The 21,297-nt window shown below is 57.1% G+C and overlaps 1 protein-coding gene across 7 annotated transcripts in view; it reads right to left on the bottom strand.

Moving 5' to 3' along the window:
- Positions 1-21,297, bottom strand: part of ACTN4 (actinin alpha 4) — a 72,991-nt gene that overhangs the window by 1,398 nt on the left and 50,296 nt on the right. The window contains exons 5-21 of one of the 7 annotated variants that reach the window (XM_026010106.2): positions 20,818-20,905; positions 20,079-20,157; positions 18,827-18,908; positions 18,014-18,099; positions 13,650-13,742; positions 11,825-12,055; positions 11,084-11,231; positions 7,514-7,664; positions 5,028-5,136; positions 4,675-4,815; positions 4,415-4,597; positions 4,179-4,313; positions 3,076-3,255; positions 2,138-2,284; positions 1,186-1,266; positions 818-883; positions 78-236 (exon numbers count right to left, since the gene is read on the bottom strand). In XM_026010106.2, the coding sequence (XP_025865891.1) occupies positions 78-236; positions 818-883; positions 1,186-1,266; positions 2,138-2,284; positions 3,076-3,255; positions 4,179-4,313; positions 4,415-4,597; positions 4,675-4,815; positions 5,028-5,136; positions 7,514-7,664; positions 11,084-11,231; positions 11,825-12,055; positions 13,650-13,742; positions 18,014-18,099; positions 18,827-18,908; positions 20,079-20,157; positions 20,818-20,905 (2,159 nt within the window). Of the gene's footprint in view, positions 1-77; positions 237-817; positions 884-1,185; positions 1,267-2,137; positions 2,285-3,075; positions 3,256-4,178; positions 4,314-4,414; positions 4,598-4,674; positions 4,816-5,027; positions 5,137-7,513; positions 7,665-11,083; positions 11,232-11,824; positions 12,056-13,649; positions 13,743-16,944; positions 17,031-18,013; positions 18,100-18,826; positions 18,909-20,078; positions 20,158-20,817; positions 20,906-21,297 lie in introns of all 7 variants that reach the window. The other 6 variants (XM_026010107.2, XM_072751906.1, XM_026010110.2 and 3 more) reach the window with 6 other exon arrangements.

Below are 21,297 nucleotides of genomic sequence, written 5' to 3'. Positions count from 1 at the left end.
AGCCCCTCACGACCAGTCCTGGCTGCAAGGGCTCCTCCGCACCAACCCCCGAGGTGCCTCCAAGGTATCCTGCTTACCTTGTCCCCTGCCAGAACCTTGAAGGAGGCAATGACCTGGTCAGCTGTGTCTGTGTCGGTGGTCTCCCTTGACATGAAATCAATGAAGGCTTGGAAGGTCACGAGGCCACTGTGGTTGGGGTCAACCACGCTCATGATGCGGTTGAACTCGGCATCACCCTGCGAGGGGGAGTGGGGTGGGGGACAGGTAGCATTTGAGCAGGGCAGGACTGCCAGGCCTGGCCTGGTGGATGCTCTCCCCATGGAACGGAGCCAGGAGAGCGGGGCCCGGCGCCGGAGGACAAACCACCTGTTGTCAGTCTGCCTCCAGGGGTTTTGGCTTCCCCAGGCCAAGGGCCCCACTCGTCCAGACTGGGATGTGCTCCCTCTGCTCCTCCCCACCCACGTCTTTGGGAAGTGGGGGAGTTGGGGAATGGATCAAACAGGTCTACTGCTTCTCAGCCCTAGGCTCACGATTTAGCTCTGGAGGGTGGGGAAGAGAGAAAGAGAGAAAGAGAAAGAAAAAGGGGAGAGAGCCAGAGGCCTGACCTCCTCTCTCGGGAGACTTCCAGGGAAGGAGGTGGGTGGCTCAGGGAGTCATCGGAGAGACCCCAGCCCAGCAGAAGCAGCACAGGTAGAGGAGGAGGAGGAGGAGGCAAGGCTGCGCTGCTCTGGTGGGGGAGTGTCCCCGAGGAGGCGGTGAGGAGGAGAGGGAGGAGGAGTAGAGGCAGAGCAGCGAGGGGGAGGCAGAGGCTGCATACCAGGCTGTATCCTGTGGAGATAAGCAGAGCCCTGAAGTCATCGGAGTCCATGCTGCCTGTCTGCTTCTGCTCGAGGACGCAGGGACAGCAGAGGAGGCCAGGCCCAGAGTAGGCAAGAGGGGCCGCCCCATGTGCACAGCAGGGAAACAGGACAGTGGCGGGAGCCAGGGAGACAGAGGCGGCCCCGAGAGACCAGGTAAGGGGGCAGGTGTCCAGAGAGACACAGGGCAGGGAGGAGGCAAGAGAGCCGGTGAAATGGCACACACATGGCAAGGGGTGGAATGGCGAGAGGGAGGGAAGACAGAGAGAAGGAGAGAGAAAGAAGAGCAGTTAATGCCACAGTCCTCTGGGGCCCAGGGAACGCGTACCTGCCGGTCATTCTCCACGTCGTAGCCCAGGCTGATGAGGCAGGCCTTGAACTCCTCCGGCCCCAGCGCCCCGCCGTGGTCCTGCCGGGCGTCCGAAGGCAGGAGTGTGCGAGGGGCGGTGTGGAGACCAGGCCGGCACAGAGACATGGGGAGAGGGGCCAGGGTCACATGCAGAGGACAGGGGAAGGGGAACACATCGGGGGAAAACACAGAGTTAGAGGTAACGTGGACAAGGTGATGGCTAGGGACAGTGGAGCAGGGGGACGGGCATGGCGGCCTGGAGGGCGGTCGGAGGCCAGCCCGCCGCCTGGCCAGAGCAGGCATGGGGCTGAGTGGTGCAGAACAGAAGACCGAGGCCCAGGGCTCTTGGGAGGGAACAGGGAGCTCTCCTTGCCTCCAGGATTTGGGATGGGAGGAGCTGACACTGTCCTATCTGGGACACCAGGGTCCCTGCCTGACACGGTGGAGCTGAGCGTGCGCCCACAGAGGGGAGGTGGATAGCACACTGGGCCCAGCAGGGCGGGTGGGACCACAGCAAACTCAGGAGCTCAGCGCCTTCCTAGTGGGCCTGCCAGACGAGATCCAGACTTCTGAATCTTTAGAATGTTCTGCGTACACGTGGACTAGACACACAGTCAGGTCACAAATCTTGGGTATGCTGGGACTTAGGCTGCCCCAGGGTCTCATTGGCAGGTTGGTGAGGACACATGGCCTCAGAGGCAGGACTTGGGACCCCCACCCCACTTTCTCCTCCTGAGGAAACGTGCCCAGGCCATGGGTCAAGGTAATGCACCTCTGCACCCGGTTCAGTGGTGGGGAGCCTGCTGGGCCCTGTGAGTGGTGGCTGATACTCAGCACTGTGAGGTGAATGGACAGATGCAAAGACGGAGGGGGCAGGATGGGACACTGACAGTGGGGAGGGAAGACGCCAGGGGCAGAGGGAGCTGCTCACCTTGTCGAAGTGGTTGAAGGATGCCCGGAACTCCTGCATCTGCTCCTGGCTGATGCCCTTGGCATCACGGGTAAGGATCTGGTTCTCGACCTCGTTGATCGTGCGGGCGATGGTGGTGAGCAGCTGCTCCCAGCCCACACGGATGTGCTGTGGGCGGAGCAAGGGTGTGAGTGTGGGCTGGGCAGCTGCTGGCACCACCACAGCCATAGCCGACGGGGGCGGCGAGGAGGCTTTGAACTTGGCTCTCCCTGCACTCCAGGCCTTGACTCTCTCCCAAACCCCAACCCAGCCCCACACTCTCCTGTGCACCTCCTCTGCACACAGGGAACAGGCATGGCACCCTATCCACTGCCTCTGCCAAGCAGCAGGGTCACATCATGTTGTGTATGTCTGGTGCTGGAAGCAGCTGAGGGCCAGGGCCCAACATGTGCAGCATGCATGCGGAAACTACACAAGTAGAGTGGGCAACGTTTAACCAGCTTCCAGGGGAAAAAAAACCAGGTTTCTCTGTGGTATCAGTGCACTTGCACTGTGTCACTGTGAACAAGTTCAGGCTGCCCAAAGGGTGACAACCAGCCCTGACACTTCAACCTGGCCATGGCGAGAGGATGCACACACTGGCTGGCTCTGGGTCCTCGAGTGAGGGTGACACAGCTGAGGCCACAATGGGGCAAATGCTGCCCTCCCAGCTCCCCCTGACCCCCCCAGGAGTGGGTCCTTGACACTGTGTCATCACAGTGATGGAAAAAATGATAGGAAAAGTGTGATTTTTAAAAAGTGTGTAAACACTTAATCTAGTCTTTTCAGTCTGAGGCAACAGCAAACACCTTTCCTGCTGGGCAAAACCTGTTTGGGTTAGAGAGGCCCGGCCTGCGCCAGCTGCATAAACCTCCCTTAGTGCTGGCAGGAGGGGAGGAAGGGGCGCCCGGCGGGTGTACCTCCATGGTGTAGTTGGTGTGCTTGTTGTCGAAGATGAGGGCCTCCTGGATGAGCTGGTGCTGCTGCTCGAGCAGATCCAGGTTCGGCTTGTAGTCCACGATGCTGCGCTCGTACCGCTTCAGATGGTTCAGCTGGTCCTCCAGGGTCCCGTTCATCTCGATGGAGATGCGCCCAATCTCCTGCACAGAAGGCAGGTGCTACTGCATGCAGGAGGTGGCCAGATGCTCGGCCATGACCAGCCACGCGGAGGAGACCTGTTGCTGGCATCCCCACACTCCCAGACTGTCCCCTCCAGTCCTACTCTCCGCTATACAAGCAGCTGTGGGGGAGTTTCTGGACTGAGGCTGCCAGGCCTAACCTCAGTGCACCCTGGACTCCCTGGGAGGCCTGGAAACTGAGGCCCAAAGAGAGCAACTCTTCACAGTGAGAGGCAGGGCCAGGATCGGGACCCAGGCCTGGCCAGCTTCAGCATCTGTGCTCCTGAAGCATGAGTACCCGAAGCGTGGGATCCCACCGTGGCCGGGTGGCACAGCCAGCATGGGGTCCAACACCCCCCCCCCCGTCCAGCTTGGTGCCTGGCAGGGAGTGAGCACTCTCTAAGGCGTGCCCAGAGCTGCCATCAGCCTCCTGACACACCTTCCAGGGCTGGGTGCCAAAGGTGAGCCTGCCAGAAGGGTCTGTACTCGGACCACCCTGGTCCCAGCTACACCGTGCTTGTAATGAGGCTGCCACAGAGCAGGGCCCAAAACATTTGCTGAGGCAATGAAAGGACTGTTTCCAACCCCTCTGGCAGATGAGAAAGCTCAGGGCAGAAGTTCTATTGTACCTGACCTCCTGGTCAGCGGGCATGGCAAACCCGAGACTCGAACCCTCCCCTACCTGACTCCTCTGCCAAGTTTCCCTCTGGAGGGTGCTGCCATTTCCATCAACAATCACTGACCCTTTCCAATCTTATGAGGCTGTCATTGCTCCCAGAGCAGGGACCCAGGAGTATTGGGGACCTGCACAAGGGGCGCGCGGCCTCCTGCTCACAGTGACTCCTTCTTTATTCTCCCCCGAGAGACCCACCTAGATCTTCTAGGCTGGGGCAACGGGCCCTCACCTCCATCTTAGTCTGGATCCAGGGCCCCACGATGTTGGCCTGGCTGGCAAACTGGCGGCGGAGGTGCTCATTGGACTGCTGCTTGCTCTGTTCCTCCAGGAGGGCGTGGTCCCGCTTGGGCACCAGCTGCTGCACCTGGGGGACAGTGGGGGGAGGGAGGAGCAAGCAACAGTGGTCAGGGTGGCAGCTCCTCACCTGGCCAGCCCCGGCCCAGCCCTAGCAACAAGCCCACCTACCTTTTCCCACTTAGAGTTGATGATTTGCGGGGTGACGGTGGTGTAGGGGTTACTGCCCGACAGTTTGATGTGGTTGCTCTCAGCGATCCTCTGGGCCTCCTTGTGGATGGCCAGGATGGCCTCCCGCTCCCTGTCGGCATCTGGCAGTGTCGACTTGAACTGGTCGTGGGCTGAAATCAGGCCCTGGAAGGAGGAGAAGAGGAGTGAAGGGGCAGCCCAGTCTCACAGAGGTCCCAAGAGAAAAGCGGGTGGGAGCAGACCTCAATCTCCTCGATGGTGTGGACGATGAACATGTCCTGGAGGTCCTCCATGGCACTCTCCATCCAGTTGTTGAAGGGGGCTGCCCGCTTGGCATATTCCAAGTGTAGCTGGTCGATGGTCTCCAGCTGCTTCTCCGTTTTCTGGTGTGTGTCGGCAGGGACAAAGACAGAGAAGGGATGGTGATCAGTGAGCAGGTGGTTGGCCTGCCCTTGGTCCAGGGCATCAAGGGCTCAGAAAGCGTCCCCTCGGGGTGGGTCAGGAGAAGCTCGGGAGTCTGGGCATCATCCACACAACCCCAGCAGCCCTGAGAGCCACAGGGGCACAGAGCTCCATGGGTGATGTCGTCCCTCACCTCCAGGGCTTCCCTGCGACTGTGGGTCAGGGAGCCGAGAGCATCCCACTGGTCACAGATCTTCTGGCACCGGGTGTTGACATTGTGGGAATCGTAGTAGTCCAGCTCACTGTGGGTGGGCACATGGCGGTGAGACCCGGCAGGCAGCAGGCAACATTCAAGGTCATCCGTTCTGCATCACCCCCCTCAGTGCCTCCCCTCCACCCAAGACAGGAGGAATGTAGAGGGGAGGGGGGACAAAGCGGGGCAGGTGTGGGGGGAGGCTCCTGCTCACTTACTTTAGACTTGCTGTCATGACACACTAACGCAGGGGTCCCCAGAGTGTGGCCCTCAACCACACCTGTATTGGGACTGATTTTGTCACTCAGAAGTCTAGCAGAGCATACTGGTTAAAGAATGGACTCCTGGGAAAAGTTCCCTAGGTCTGAATCCAGGCTCTAATTTTGTACTTGTGTGATCCCAGGGGCGTGAATTCCCTATTCCAGAGAGCTCGAGCTCAGTTTTCTCATCTGTGAAATGGGCATGGGGTCACTGTGGAGATGCAGTTACTGAGTGCACGTGAAGTGCTGACAGCAGTCCTTGGTACTCAGCAGGTAAATGTAGCAACACAAATTAAAGGGATTTATTTTAATGAACACTAAAAAACTGAGTAACGAGCCTGCAATGTCATTCTTAGCAATTAATAATACATCTAAGAAAGAAGTGGGTGCCTTAACAGTTCCTGGCCCCTCTGCCACCAGCATGCCTCCTGCCCCTACTTTCTTCCCATCTGTTCCAAGATTTCTTCCTCCTGGGCTCTAGACTCTGGATATTCTCAGAAGGAGGTTCCCAGGGAGTTGATGTACAGGCAAAATCTTGGGGGCCTGGTGTAAGGGATGGGGAGCAGCAAACGAGTCTGGAAGGAACGGGACGTGGGGGCCAGGGACCACCTGTGATTCCACCAGGCAGGTGGGACACAGGGACAGGCAAGGACTGGGAGAAGGCACAAGGCTGTGCTCCAGAGAGGGGCCAGGCAGCCTGAGCTCTGTTCCCGTCTCAACTACGCCCCAGCAGTGTCACCTTGAGCAAGCCTCTCGGCCTCTCCGTGCCTCAGCTCCCCTTCCATAACATGGGGTTGCTGGGCCATTAAAGGAGTGTGTGGAACACAGGGCGCTCTGGGTTTTTGAGCTCTGGTGCTCTTCACCAACGCTCAGCTGGTCTGTCTATTCAGGCTTACTCTGGCCAGCACTTGGCCCTCTGACTCATCCTTGGGGGAAGAGACAGCAACCCCAAACAGCCCTTTCCTCCTCCAGGGCTGTTGTCCAGAAAAATTACCTCAGCAGTTGCCTGCTGCCTCACTCTGGAGAGTGGGTGCCACACATCTGTCCTCTGTGCCTGGGAGGTAGGCTGGCCGAGCACTTACCCCAGCCGGCTTCCTGTCTGCCTCCAGGGGCTCACCAGTCCATGGCGGAATATGCCCACACCCCACCTCCCATGGTCCCTATGGACATCTGCATGTGTGACCTCTCCTTCACCTGGGCAGGCCGGGCACAGAGGCTCAACCCTACAAGAGGCTGCGAGACCCCAAGGGAGGCCCTTAACAGTGACCAACAGGGACATTGTCTTCCCACTACCGTGAAGGCCCCGTGGGCGAGCAGTTGAGCACTTCTGCCTCTGGCTGAAAGAACGGGGCAACCCCCAAAGCAACTGGGCGGTGCAGAGGGGGTGAGTCAGGGAAGAAACTGGTCCTGCCTGGCATGGGGCTCCACCAGGCACTGCAGCTGGGCCCCAGCCTCGTAGAAATAAGCAGAACTTCAGGGATGATGGGGGGGGGGGGGGGGATATGTCTGTGGAAAGGGCAGCTCCAGCCAAGCATCCTATTTTTGAGCAGACAGCTATTTTGGGAGCCTTGCCGCCCCTCCAAGGCCTGTGGATTTTCCATGAAGTAATGGCCTAGGCCTCCCACTCCCTCGGCCCTCCCTGCTGCTGGCCGCTGTGCTGGTAGAATAAGGCCCCATTCACTGGCTCCTGGAGGTTCAGTGTACTAATTGTGTGCACAAGTTTATCTGACTGGGGCGGGGAAGGGGGAGCCAAGAACCCGGCTGCCTGGAAGCTCGTACAATAAATGTATTCTGAGCGAGCAAGGGAAGGGGCTGGGCAGAACAATGGGCTTTCTGTGCGCCCGATTCCCCCAGGGAGGGGCGGGTGGGAGCAGCGGGGGCTAGGGGGGGCTCTCCTTGGTGTGGCAGGCAAAAGGTAGAGCCCAGAGACCCCGACAGCTTAGGGCATCAGAGACCTCTCTTCGGCCTGAGAATATAGATTCTGCTGTTTCTCATTTAGGGGTTAAGACCAAGAGGGCAAAAGGCATCATTCCATAAGGCCCCTCCCTGGCCCCTGAAAGGAGATGGGGGTGAGGGGCGGGACACCCCCCACTTAGGCCGAGAAGCAGGCTGCGCCTCGGGATGCTGCCCTCCCACTGGGCAGGGGCACCGCGAGACCACACATACTTGAGCTCCTGAGCAATTGCCGCGATTTGCTCCACACGGTCCTGGTGGGCGGCCAGGTCGCTCTCAAAGGCCTCGTGCTTGCGAATGAGGGCTTTAATATCCGACAGGGTGGCCGTCTCATAGTCCCGCTGCTTCAGCATGGCTTCCTTCCCTGGGGGCAGGCAGAGGGCAGGAGGTGTTTAGACAACAGGGCCGCGGGAGTTCAGAGGGCTGTCCAGCCCCAGAAAACGGGATACAGACTCCACATCCTGCCTCACGAGGACGGTGCTGTGAAGACTAGAAACCCCCAGAACTGTTTTCCTTGCCTTTTCAAGGGATCTCTAAACCCAACTCTCACCTGGATGGAGCTGGGAGACATTGTGGGGCTGGGGGGCCTGAGACAGATACCCCAATTCAACCTGTGTGTTCTTAACTTGGGGCTCTTTATCAGTAGACTGTAGGAACTAAACTGTGCCACCACTGCTGGAAAGGTAGACACCCATCTGTGGAGGGTCAGCATTTGGACAAGCTGACCAGCCCCACTGGGGTTGCAGCCCATGCCCCAGTGGTGTGTGGGCAAGGGGGAGTGTTCTGGTCAGAGCTCTCCATGGGCCCAACCCCTTGTGGCTGCCTCCTGGCACATGGGGGCCAGGTTCCCTCGGGGTGGGGCCCTATCACAAACCTCTGTGTCCTCTGCCACCCTACGGGCCTTCTACACACAGTGAGGTGGGGCCCATTGTCAGGCCCTTTGAAGGGAGAGAAGAACACTATTATTAGTCCTGGAGCCTGGCTAATTATATACCCCAGGACAGAAGCTCAAGTAGGCCCTGGAAGTATGCGGTGGTATTGCAGAGAACGGGACGAGAAAAGGCCAGTCTGTGAAGGTAGCTGGGAACCCTGGCACCCAAAGGTGCTCTGCTTCAGGTAAGCTCCCTTGGGGGCTACCCCTGGAGTGGCAGCTCAGAGACCTACTGCTCAGCTTGGCGTCGGAGCCCATGACCAACAGCTGCCTGCCTGGCGTAGCAACTCCTAGTGGTGGGATGGCACGCAGCCTTTCCCCACCTGTTCCCTCATCTGTAAAATGGGGCCTACACCAGTGCCCAGTCTCAAGTCTCAATAAGGTGGTGTTTGAGAAGGGCAGGCACGGAGCTGGTACCATCCGCATTTGAGCCGTGCTGAGGATGGGGCTGACACTGGTGGGCAGGAGGCGGCAGAGAGTGACTCCACTGGCCCTGCCGCCCCAGCCCTGGGGCAGGAGGCTTAACCACAAAGGCAAGCTTGCAATTCCCTTCACCAAATTGCTTTCTCCCAAGGGTGGGAACCAGAAATAGTAGGTTACTGCTTCTCTGCCTCAGCAGAGTTTCAGTAAGGGAGCTGGCAAGGGGTGCAATGGGGAGAGTCAGGAGGACTGGCCCGTGGCCATGGATGCTGTGGATTTAGGCCAAGGGGCAGCCACAGTAGGGATACAGAGGCTCGTTTTTTATTTTTTAACCCAGACGATCCAAAACCCTCTGCACAGCCTCCACACGGACCCTTGCCCCTGCAGGCTGTGGGGGATGGTGAAGGAGGCACAGAATGATGGTAGCTCAACCCAGGCTCTGGGGCCACCCCTCCAGAGAAAGGAGGCTGCTAGCGTGGGATCCTAGGAGTGTAAAGGAGGCCAAGAGTCAGTCTGTCCTCCTGCATTGCAGAACTAAGTGGTTCAGAGGACAGAAGCTTTAGGTCTTGGGAACGAGAGTGGGCAAGCCTGCCTGGGGGCTCCAGGCTGACGTGAGGGGCAGGGCCAGATGCCAAAGTGCCTGCAGGGAGGCAGGGGTGGGGCAGGGGCGTGTGGAGGCCTCTGAACCAGTTGGGCCCTGGCTATAGACTGAATCAACCTCTCCTAAACGCCTTTTGGGTGAAGTCCAACTCTAGTCATTCCCAGGAGAGGAACTCTGGTGGGCCATCATATCCACACCCCTCAGCCTCAGGACACCATCCTGCCAGGACCTCCTACAGCTCCAGGTGGGGGCTGAAGAGCTGATCACATGGGCCATGAGGCCCGAGAAAGGAAGTGCATGGGGGTGGTGCCCAGAGTCCATGGAAGGACAGTGGAGAAGCAGGACATGGATGATGAAAGGAGGAGACAGCGGAGTTCAGGAATGGAGTACGGATGCTATAAAACCCACTTACACGCCCCAGAACCCTCTGACAAGAGAAAAGCCAGAGTCTGTGGGGTTGTGAGTTCCCTGGGCAGGGGCCTCGCCCCCCCTGGGAAAGTATTGGGCTCAGGAAGAGCCGAATGAAAAAATAAATGAACAAATGCACTAAAGGGCACCCCCCCCTCCCTCTGGCATCCACAGGCTGCTGCAAGATGGAGAGTGGCCCCCACCCCTGGGCCCAGTGGACTCTTGAGCCAACTCTTCATTACCTGGTCCGCATGTTTTCCCCAGCAGATGGATTAGGGTATCTCTCTCGGGCTGGCAGCTGCTGCCAGAAAACAGTAGCCTGCACAATGTGACGCAGGCATTGGCTGAACTGCAGCCAGGGATGTGTGGGACATGGGCCCTGGCTCTGTAGATCTTGCAGGCTTGTGTGTTCATGGGCCGGCAGGGCTGGGGCAGGGTCTGTACAGGGGCATCTAGGTAGATCTCAGCCTCTGGCCTGTGTTGGGGCTGCCTGCCCAACAGCTAGAGGAGCTCTCAGAGGCACAATGAGGACCTCATGGGAGACTGTGGGGTGGGAGGATGTCACACTAAGCCACATAAAGAGTGTGACCAGCCAGGCAGAGTGGGGGCAGCAGGACACACCCGGGAAGGAGGTGGCCAGCAGTGGGAGGACAGGCGTCCTGGCTCGTGGCTTTCCCAGGCACTGGCCGAATTCTAAAGGCTTTCAGACCCCTGGGACTTGGAATCTCAGCCACTGTGTGGGTCCTGACCGAGGGCCAGGGACATGATGGAATTCCACATCTAGAGCCAAGGGAACAGGCAGCTGCAGAGCTTCTGAGAAACAGGCACCGCTGGCCACCCTTTTGGGAGAAGCCATTCTTCAGGGGGCCTGGGCCTCAGAAGGGGAGAAAGAGCTCCTGGGTGGGTGTTGCGGGTCAGTGTTCACCAGCTGCAGGCCAGGCAGCCAAACCAGGAGGCAGCTCCCTGGCCTTGCCCATAAGGACTGTGCTCAGGCACACGGGCTCTTCTGTGTGAAGTCCATGGTCACAAAGTGTGCAGGCGCGGGGAGGCAGGCAGAAAGTCCCCCTCTCCCCCTTAGCCTGGCAGCGGCACCATCCTCAGGGAAGGCAGTGGAGGGACAAGGGTTCCCTTCTCGATGGAGCTGGGACAAGGTTGGCCAGTGTTCCTGGACGACAGCCTCCGACCACCTAGAAGGGGCCCACCTGTAAACACTCTCTGAGGCCAGAGCAGACTAGGCAACTCTGCTCTGAAGCGTTCCGTCTCCCTGGGGCTGGGTGAGCCCAAAGCAGCATTTCTGACAGCCACATACCCAAGCAGCAGGAAAGAGGGCCTGACAAACAGATCAACGACACAGAAGGGGCTGTGTGCACACATGTGTGCGTGTGTGAGAGACAGGAATGCTGAGGGAGCTAGAGGACCATACCGTCGGTCCAGGCCTCGTGGATGGAGGCCTTCTGCCGGAACTTCTCTGCCAGGTGGTCGAGCCGCTCCAGCCTGCGGATCTCATTCAGCAGCCACTCCTCATAGCCCTTCTCGGCCTGCTCCAGGTGCTGCCAGCCGTTGTTGATGTCCTGTGGGGACAAGAGAGATCAAGGCTCAAAAAGGGGAGCTGGGGCGCCCTGCAGGGCAACACTTTCCTGAGGGATGCTGATGGCAAGGCAGGCAGCAGAGATGGGCTGGGTCACATCTAGCCTCTGCTTTGCTATATCCACATGCCTAGACAGGGTCCCTGCACATGCCGGGTACAATTCATTTTTTGCATTAAATGAATGAGAGACAATGAAGGAATGCCATGGCCGGCGCTATGGGAGCCAGGTGACTGTGCAGTGAATACCATCCCTCTTCTGAAAAGGGGCCTTGAGCACGTGGCCGTCCTCAAATCATGGCCAACTGGGGTCAAAATTCAAACAATGCCACACAAAATAAGGTGTGGTTTGGGGATGACTATAAAATTCCAGGAAGTGATGAGGGGAGGAGGAACGTGGTAAAGAGTCAAGCAACCCCCTACCACACCCTTGCACCCCAGAGGCTATGCCTTCCAGTTAAGAAAGCCTATGTTGGCCAAACAGTAAGCCTGGTGGTGGCGTGAAGCTGCTCCTCTGTAGCTGGCTGGGGCATTGGGCCACACCCCCTGGACCCCGGCTGGCCAGCCCCAGGCACTCACCGAGACCATCTTGCCCTCGGAAGGCATGAAGGCGGGCCGGTTGCTGAGGCGCAGCTTGGTCTGCAGCGTGTTGAAGTTGATCTCCAGCTGGCACTTCTCCTGCACCTTGGGCGGCTTATGGACGCGCCGGTAGTCCCGGAAGTCCTCCAGCTTCTGCTGCATCTCCTGGATGGTCTTCTGCGGCACACGGTCCTCCAGCCACGGGATGGTGCGCCGGATCCACTCCAGGAGCTGTGGGCCCATGAGACGTCTCAGAGTGCTGGAGGGGTCTGGCCCCATTCACAGGCACCAGGGATGTGGGTTTTCAAGGGCCTCGCCTTGGGGATCACCCCTGGTCCCCAGCCTGACTTCTCCAGGATTCCCGCTGGGATTCTATGGCTGTGTGTGCCCCCTCTGAACCAGTGCGCTATTCTCTGGTCACTTCTTATTCATGTGTTTGCTCTTGGGCTTCCTTTTCCACAGATCTAAGCAAAGTGGCCTCATTCAAGTGCCCCTCCCACCACACGGGCCCACTGCTGCCATGCTTGCTGAACTCAGCACTGAGAGAGACATCTCACTGCTTCTTGTTCAGGGGCTATAAGCGCCTCGAGGGCAGGGCCCACAGCACGCTGGGCTCACTTGAAGGTGACCAGCATACACTTCAAGGGCCTAGGATGTAAAAAATTCAACAGTAAAATTGGGGGGATAAAAGTGACACGTATTTTTATGAGCCACTCATACAATGAGGCCAAGGTACAAACAAGCAAACAAACTAGACATTCCAGAACAATCCTAGGAGAGGAAAATCAGTTCTTGCCCAGTATAGATATGCTTGAAGAAGTGGTTCCCAAATGTCAAGCTCTGACAAAATGAGAAAACCAAGGAGAGGGGTATCTAGGTCTTTACATCTTGATGCATGGTGCCAGCTGCCCGTTCTTAGGAAGCAATGGGATTCCAAGATAGAATCTTAACTTTTCCATGGTGTTAGAATGGTGGTTAACAGATGGTAGCTTTTTCTTTTAATTTTTAAAAAATTTTAAGTAATCTCTGCCCCAAATTAGGACTTGAACTCATAACCCCAAGATCAAGAGTCCGCTGCCCTACCGACAGCCAGCTAGGTGCCCTGCTAGCTTTTTCCACCAGTCTCAAAGAATAGTCAAACCACTGCCCTCGAGGAGCTTCAGAATCCAGAAGAGAGGTACTACATTCCCAACTGAGTTTCTAGGTTCAGGCTCTGGAGTGGAGCTGCCTGGGTTTGAACCCAGCTCTTTCCTCTACTGTTAGCTGCGTGCCTGGTCCCTGACCCTCTGGGTCCTAGTTTCCCCCCTCGGGAAAGGGATAACACGAGTTCCCTCCTTCTGGGGCTGCTATGGAGACAACAGATCCTTTTCTAGAAGTGCTGGCACATGGCCCCCTATGACAAACCACAGTCCTGTCACCCTATCAGCTCCGGAGTCCTACTCCATCCTACAGAATTGATCATTGCATAGTGAGGGCATGGGAAGCTTTTAAAGACCTCCCCCAGTACTTCTGAGGTGGTGGGGTGTTCAGCAAACTCTGTCCTTGAGTACCTCTGCAGGAACCCAAGCTCAGGACTGCAGGAGCCAGGGAACATGGTGACACACCGCCCTGACCCCTTAGCCTTGTGAGACTCGCCTGAAAGGTCACATACTGGCTTGGCCACAGTCCAGTCTGGAACCTTACGCCCTTATCTAGAAAAGTGTCACTGCCATACCTGCTCAATCCTCTGCAAGTGTCACATGACCTTTGCCCAAGGGTAACAAGAGGCAACCCAATTCTCCTGCTCTGGTGGGGCCACCCGGCGTGGAGTGAGTAGCAGACTTACGTCACTGGCCAGCCTCTCATAATCTTCCATGAGGTGTTCATTCTCCTGGTTGACAGCCAGCACCTTGCAGATCCGGTTGGCAGCGGTCTCGGCCTGGGGCAGGGGAAGCACCACAGTCAGGGTTGCCTGGGAGCTAGTGACCCTCCCTCCTGCCAGGCTCATCCCCTATAAGCTGGCTCATCCATAGCCCACACAGCACTCCCCAAGGAAGGAAGGAGAGAAGCACAGCTCCAGCAAGATGGCACCCTGAGTAGCTGTGTCCTGATGGGTTCTGCCGATGTCCCCAGAGCCTACGGCTAAGGCACACCCCCTGCCCCTCAGATAGTTGGGCCCCTTGGATCCCTTGGCCCAGACCCTGGAGGGGTTGAAGGGGGCCAGGGAGCCCCTCACACTATGACAAAAATGGATTAACAGGCCCACAGAGAGGAAGGCTGAGTAGTGACGCAAGGTGGGGTCCTCAGCTAGGCCAAGCCCTGAAGGAGTCTCCCCCTGGGTGGGAAGGTCTACTGCAGAGAGGCCAGCACCAGGAAGCTGTGGCAGAGGAGGTGCTGGTGCCCCCAAGAAGTCTGTGCATAGGCAAAGTACACGTGTCCCCTTCCTAATCCTCCCCTCGGAGGTGGGTGTTGATGGCTCATTGGGCAGAAGTCACAATCCAGGGGGCAGAAGGGAGCCAGGGATTTGGCTGGAGCAGGAGCAGTGAAGACTGTGACCAGTCTCTGCTCAGAACTACAGGACTATGTGCTGCCTTGTCCTGCTGTGGGGGTGGAAATTCAAGGAGTGGAGAAGAAGGAGAGTGAGGGGGTGCCACACGGGGAGAGAAGAGACTAGGTACCTTTCAGGAAGCACAGAAAGAGTCCAAGAGGAGAAGTTGAAACGGCAACAGAACAGGAACAGAAATAGTGAGGAGGGTCTACAGAGCGGTGGGGAAGGAAAACAGAGAGGCTTGGGGATGGCTCCAGACCCGCTGGCTGCGGGCACTGACGCCCAGCCTCTCCCATCAACACGCTGCTTCTGGGATGGACGGGGAGGTGAGTGGGGGCCAGCCGAGATCAGGTGCGTACACACGTGCCCACACATGCACACACTGTGCATCATGCTGCAGGACACACATCAATGGCCCCAGGCAGTGCTCCTCAAAGACGAGGTTCAGGAGGGCCTCGGCCGATGAATACCCAGCCCCAGTAAGTGCAGGAAACAGAACTAAGGTCACAGCTTTGTGAGGGCATCGTGGAGGTCAGTCCCTGAGCCCTGACTTCAGAGAGACAAGGGGCACCCCAGCGCTCAAATCCACCCTGCTGGGCAGACCCATGAAGGTGCGAGCTGCTAATCACCAGTGCTCTGCTTCACCACTGAATTCCTGGCACTCAGCTCAGGGCTGGGGATGTTTTAGGTACTCAGCACTGATGAATGAGTGAACAAAGGAATAAGGAGCAAATGCTTAGTGACCAGAAATAAACTCTCCAGGAGAGAATGGGCATGCTTCATGCTAGGTCTGGAGTTCGCCTTGTGCTCATAAAACAAAACAAATGCCAGAGAGCACTCTTCTAAGAGACAGGATTGAGTCTCTGAGGACAAAAAGCAGCAATAATAGAAGCATCGCATTGCTGTCTTGAGAAGTAAACACAGGCTGGGGGAAGCCGCACCCACAGCTGGAGAAGCCCAAGTGCTGCACGTCCCTTGGTGAGCCGCTGGCTCCCAACAGCCTGGCCTTTACTTCCTCTCTCACAAGAGGGGCCCAGCTGCCTCCAAAACCCCCGAATGCTCTGGCCTGAGCTTTCCTGCCAGTATCCGCTCCCACAAATCCCTCAAGGCCTCCCAGCCCCCACCACAGCAGAGTCCAGTGCTCAGCCCAGGAGGGCAGTTTGGTGAAGTGGTAGGCAGTGAGGCTGGCCTGGGCCTGCAGAGTAGTGAGTTCCACGGCAAACGTGCTGTTAGTCGGGTTGGGTGTGAGTCCAGGAATCCCAGCACTGCCCACCCTTGCTCCCCTTGCCTGTGCCCCCCAGCAGAACACTCCAAACATAAGCTCCAACCACACACACCAGATAGATAGTGAGAGGCCACGAAACTCACTCTGTGGCCACGGGGCTAGAGGGATGATGGTAGACAGGGGCAAGCCCCACAGGCTGCTGACCACTAGCTCAATGACGGAGTACTCATGGGGCTGGGCGCTATTCTAAACTAAACCCTTTACCAACCTGAGGTCATTTCATCCTCAGGACAATCTTAAGACAGGGAATGGGATGATCCCTGTCTTACAGATGGGGAAGGTGAGGGGAAGGGACTCATTCGAGGTCGTATTGCTAAGAGGTACCAAAGCAGACCGCCCACAGAAGGCCCCCGTTGGGCCTGGGGCCCTGGAGAAGGTGGTCTGGACAAGATAGGTGGTATAGTCCCTGTCCTGTGACTGCAGGAATGGCTCCTTACCTCCCTGAACTCTGGCTTCCTCCTTTGTTAAATGAAGGTAACAGCACCCACCCGCCCTGGGGTGTACACAGAACTCGCCTAGAAACTGTACAGGCAGAGTCATTGGAGAACTGCCTAGCATGTAGTAAGTGCTCAATTAGTGAGAGCTAGTTTCCCCTCCTCCGCCCTGCCCAGTTTTAATTGGTGACACAAGTATCAAGTCACTGGGAGTACACGGATACTGCCCAAGACCAGAGACTGGAAGGCAGATGAAGGGGACAAAGGTGCCCAGGCCTCTCTCCCCAGGGGCAGCCAGACACCTTCTTGTGGAAGAGGACAGCTGCTATTGGAAACAGACACTTCCAACTGCTCTGCCTGTGTCAGCAGCCCTGCTGGAGACTGGAGCCCGACAGGCTGGGTTGGCGGACCAAGAGAGGATTTAACCTGCAATGCCAAGCCTTTCCCGGGGCATTTGGGAGGAGGAAGGAGCTTGTGAAGAGAGCCAAAATGGTCAATGCTCCCCTGTGAAAGAGCACAGCCAGGGCAGCAGGAAAGTGGCCAGTGTGGACTACATAAAAGAAGGGGAGGGTGACCAAGGGGTCAGGAGCACGGGTGCAAACTGAGGCTCTGGTGGGACTCAACCATCCTGAGACACTGGGATGCCACCACCCCACAGGGTGGGCTGTGTCCACAGAGAATATCCATGGCGTGTCAGCACCGGATCAGCGCTGGCTCAGTGGTGGCACTGGGGGCCCATGATCACGAGAACCCTTCCTGACTGGGCCTGTCCTCTGGCCAGGGCTCTAACCACAAATGGTGGTGGGGACATAAGGGGGACAGCAAGGGTGAGTCTCCAGCCACAGCAGCGAGGGGTGCTCCCGCCCCAGCTCACCTTTTGAGCCCCCGAGAAAGCGTGGTAGAAGCAGGACACGTAAGTCATGATGGCTTTCTCATCTGGCCTCAGAGTGCCTACAATATCTGCGCAGAGAGAGAGAGAGAGAGAGAAAGAGAGGCAGGAGAGAGTGAAAGCTGCAGGGAGGGCGGCCGGGGCCGGACCCTAGGCTCATGCGGGAGGAATAGCGCTTGCTCTGGACTGGAAGCCAAACCCCGGCTCCGGCGGTGTGGGCATGTTTCGTTAAGGTTTTGTAGAGGGCGAGAGGGAAGTCCAAATAGGAGGATTCCTTTCCTAACCAGAGCTGGCTTTGTGACATGAGCTACTGGCTTTAGAAAGGAAGACTTGCTTAGGGCCAGACGGGTCAAAGGCTAACCAATCTTTCTGCAAACATCAGTGAGATCATGTCTTATGTAACCACCTACCACCCCAGAATAGATTGCCAAGTGGTCTCCTGGGGCCCTTAGAATAAAACTCCTGATCCCGGGCTACTGTGATTCTAACATCTTGGCCCTGTTACCATCTCCAACCTCATTTTTCTCCTCTCAGCTATTCCTTGAATTAGCCCAGCTCATTTCTGCCTCAGAACCTTTGCATTTGCTCTACCCTCAGCCTGAGATGCTTTTCCTGCTGATCTTCATCCGGTAGCTCCTGCCATAAATCCCAAGCACCCTTCAGAAGCCTTCTGGCGTGGCCCCCAGCTGAAATAGCCATCCTGCTCCATGTTCTCCACTGTGCTCATCAGCACATGAAAGGACTTTATCTGTGGACATGCCTGCCCCCTGTCTTGCCCACCAGAATATAAGCTCCGTGACACCAGGGATCCCGCTTGACACAGTCACTACCGTGTCCTCGGTGCCTGGAACAGAGTCTGTTACATATCAGGCACTCAATAGATAGCGTAAGCAAAGACTAAATGGGCAGTGATGCCTGGAGTCGGGGGGGTGGCTTCCAGTCGGAGAGAGGCCACTGCCGTCTGCAAGAGAAATGAGGTGAGCGTGGGAGGCGAGAGGCAGCAGCGGCATTGGGCAGTGGCGGCAAGGTGGGCCGGCCTGGCCCTGCCCGGTACCTTCTGCGCTCCCGAAAAGGCATGGTAGAAGCTGGACACATAGGTCATTATGGCCTTCTCGTCGGGCCGGGCCGTGTTCACGATGTCTGTAAGTGAACGACAAGGGTTAAACTGCCCAAGTAGGGGCGGGGGGAGGGGTGGTCGCTCACTGGGATCCAAAGTCTCCCAAGGCCACAGGCATCCCAGGAGAAGGACCCTCAGAATGGGTTCAGTGACCCCCGGTGACTCCAGTGGGCTTGTCCACACCCTCAGCCCCTCTATCCCCCGTGGTCTCTAGAAAGGCCAAGGCTGTGGGAACTGGATTAAAATGAGGCCACTTCCTCTCTCTGAGAATGGCCTCCAGGGGCTGCCGGACAGTCAAGCCCAGGGGCCACCAGAGGCCACAGCCATGGGTCCTGGCTGGGGGTGGTGCGCGGCTGGGAAATGGAGCAAAGCCGGAAAAGGAAAAAACAAACACTCCACTTTGATGGGCTCCGGACTTGGTTGTCTGCAGGAGCCAGCCCTCCAGGGCCACCTGGCTTGCCCATTCCAGGGGAGCAGCAGGACTCAGGCAGGGCTCTGTTCAGAGATGCAGCCCCCAGAACTGGTCCTCTTCAAGCTTCTCCTTTCCCTCACTCCCCCAGTCCTCCCCCAGCCCTACCCGAGCCTGTCTGGTCTGCTCGGGCTGCTCCCACTCTGGCTCCCAGGCAGCACCCTGTCCCTGGCTCGACCAGCTTCATTCAGCCTTTCGCACTGGCACCGCCAGCTAACCTCAAGTTACTGCAAGACATGCTCACAGAACAGGGTGGTGACTGAACAAAGGGATGTGCTTACCCTCCGCATCCAACATCTTGGGAATGTCCAGGTATTTCTCGGCCACTTCGAAGGCATTGTTCAGGTTGGTGACAGGGTCGTCCTGGCGGGAGGGAGGTGAAGGAAGGAGGCAGAACTCTGTCAGGGGCAGGGTGTAGAAGCACAGGGCCAAGGCTGGCCCGGAAGGGAAGCATTTTGGGAAGGGGTAGGACTAAAAGCATTCTTTAGGCAGTTCTCAGCTCCCTGTGCTGCTGTCGGGGCTAGAGGGGGATACCCAGGTACAGTCAACTCCCACTCAAAAGAACGCCTCTGGAAATCTTTGTGGGGCAAACTGTCGACCTCTTCTCCAGAGAAAATGCAGGTGTGCTCTTTTATTACATTTTCCAGCCCTCCAGACTCCAGATTAAGACTTCTGTCCTGCAACTTGAGAAAATGTGTGCTCCACACCTAAGAGAGCACTGGGGGGCGGCGGGGAGGGAGTAAACTGAGAGCTTCCAAGGTCCAGCCTTCCTGAAGCATCCTTCACACTGTCTCCCCACTATCCACAGAATTAAAGATCTTCCCTCACGTGCCTTAGTCAATATCCAGCTAGAGCTCAATCGGGTTACTCGGCAGAGCATGAACAGGCCAAGTGCAGGCTCATACCCCCACCCCCAGTGAGTATGTCCCCTCCTCCAGGGGCCCTTGCCTGACCATGCCAGCTCAGATGTGTCATCCTTCCTCCACAGCACTTGTCTGGTCCTATTCCCTTCCTGCCCCCATTCAGCCTGAGCACATGTACAGGACCTTGTGGGGCTGGTCTGCTCTGGACACATTATCCTGCTTTCTCCACTGGCTGGGAGCTCCTACAGGGCAGGGCTTTGGTCTTACAGGATCACAAGCCTTGTACAGGCAAATCAGAACAGGACCCTATACGGGAAACACCTGCCAGCAATGACAGTTTCAAATTCCTTACCACTCTTCTCCGTTAGGCAGAGAGAAAATGCTTCTAGAATCTAAAAGGTTAAGGGAGGGGAGCTAGATGGCATGGTTGGCCAGGCCCTAAAATAACTGTGGGCAGCCGCAATGGCCATAAAGGGAGAAGGAGATAGTCCCCCAGGGGAGCAAGGGAGGTAAGAATCAGAGCCTGGGGTCTGGTGATAGCTGGCACAGGCTCTCCCAGCTCATCTGAGCACAGAATCCAGCTACAGATGCCAACTAGGGGAAGGCGTCCCAGGGTCAGGGTCAGACTCAATGTATCTCTGGGCCATTAAGGAGAATGCAAGAAGCAAACCTTTCTCAGCTTGTCATATTCGATCAGCTCTGGTCTGTGCCGGTGGATCAGTGCATTGAAGGCAAGACCGTCCTTCCAGCTGGGGATGGAAAGGTAAAGGTTAAAACGAGGCCCTCTCACCATCACACAAGCACTGATGGCCCAGGAAATTCATAGGAATGGTTAATTCCCATTTATTGAGGTAGAGTGTGTGTGTGTGTGTGTGTGTGTGTGTGTGTGTACGTGCATCAGGCACTGCCCAGAGACAGAATGGTAGAGAAGCCGTGAGTGTGACTGCTGGTGCTGGATGGTCTGGGGTGAAATCTCAGTTCTCACTTACTGTCAGTGTAACCGTGGGCCAGTTTCATAATCTCCTGCTCTCTCAGTTTCCATGTCTGTAAAATGGGGTAGTAACAGCACCTACACGCCACTGGATTGTTGTGAGGATTAAGGAGTAAATACATGTAAACACTTACACCAGCCTCTGATGTGTGACCAATACTTTATGAGCAAGTGCTTGCCACTGGGACAGCATAACCTGCTGAACACTGCGTTGCAAGATTTCCCTGAATGGACAGCCCACTGCGGAGGGAGATGGCCCACTGTGGGAGACCAGTGCCTGTGCTACGTGACTTCCTGCCTTGGTGGCCCTGACCCATGGGGCAGAACCAGGAAAACAGAGTAGGTGGCAGAATAGATCTCCGTCCTAGGGAGCAGCGAGGGAAGGAAATGGGCTGGGATGCTCTGGCTGGGTGCTTACCTGATGTGGAAATTCTGTACGTTGACGTTCTTATATGGCGCCGTCTTCCTCTGGCACCACAGGAGCAGCCCTTCCTTGGCAGAGGTCTCTGAGGAACACACAAGGACAGTGAGCACTGGCTCAAATACTTTCGAAGGATACTTTCAGATCAAGGACAGGAGTCAGACGGAATAGGAGCACGGCCAGTAGTAAGAACTCCTCCTGTTCCTAGCACTGGCAGGCCTCTGCTGGTCCTAACCACCAACCTGCACCCAGAACCCTGAGCAGTCACTTGCCCAGGAAGTGGCAGTGACAGGAGAGCACCAGGGCCTGAACCTGTGCCATGTTTCTGACCACAAAGCCTGTGCCTTTATCTGCCAGAACATGGTGCCAAACAAGCCTCTGATGCTGGCTTTGCCCACTCAGGGTCTCCCAGATGTGGCTGCTTCAGAGAAGTGGAGTGGGAGGGGGCCAGGTCGTTTGTTCCCCACACATGGCTCT

Source organism: Vulpes vulpes, chromosome 1 (assembly GCF_048418805.1).
Source record: "Vulpes vulpes isolate BD-2025 chromosome 1, VulVul3, whole genome shotgun sequence".
Classification (NCBI taxonomy): Eukaryota; Metazoa; Chordata; class Mammalia; order Carnivora; family Canidae; genus Vulpes; species Vulpes vulpes.
The sequence above is the reverse complement of the archived record's forward strand: the minus strand, read 5'-3'. Positions and strand labels throughout refer to the sequence as shown.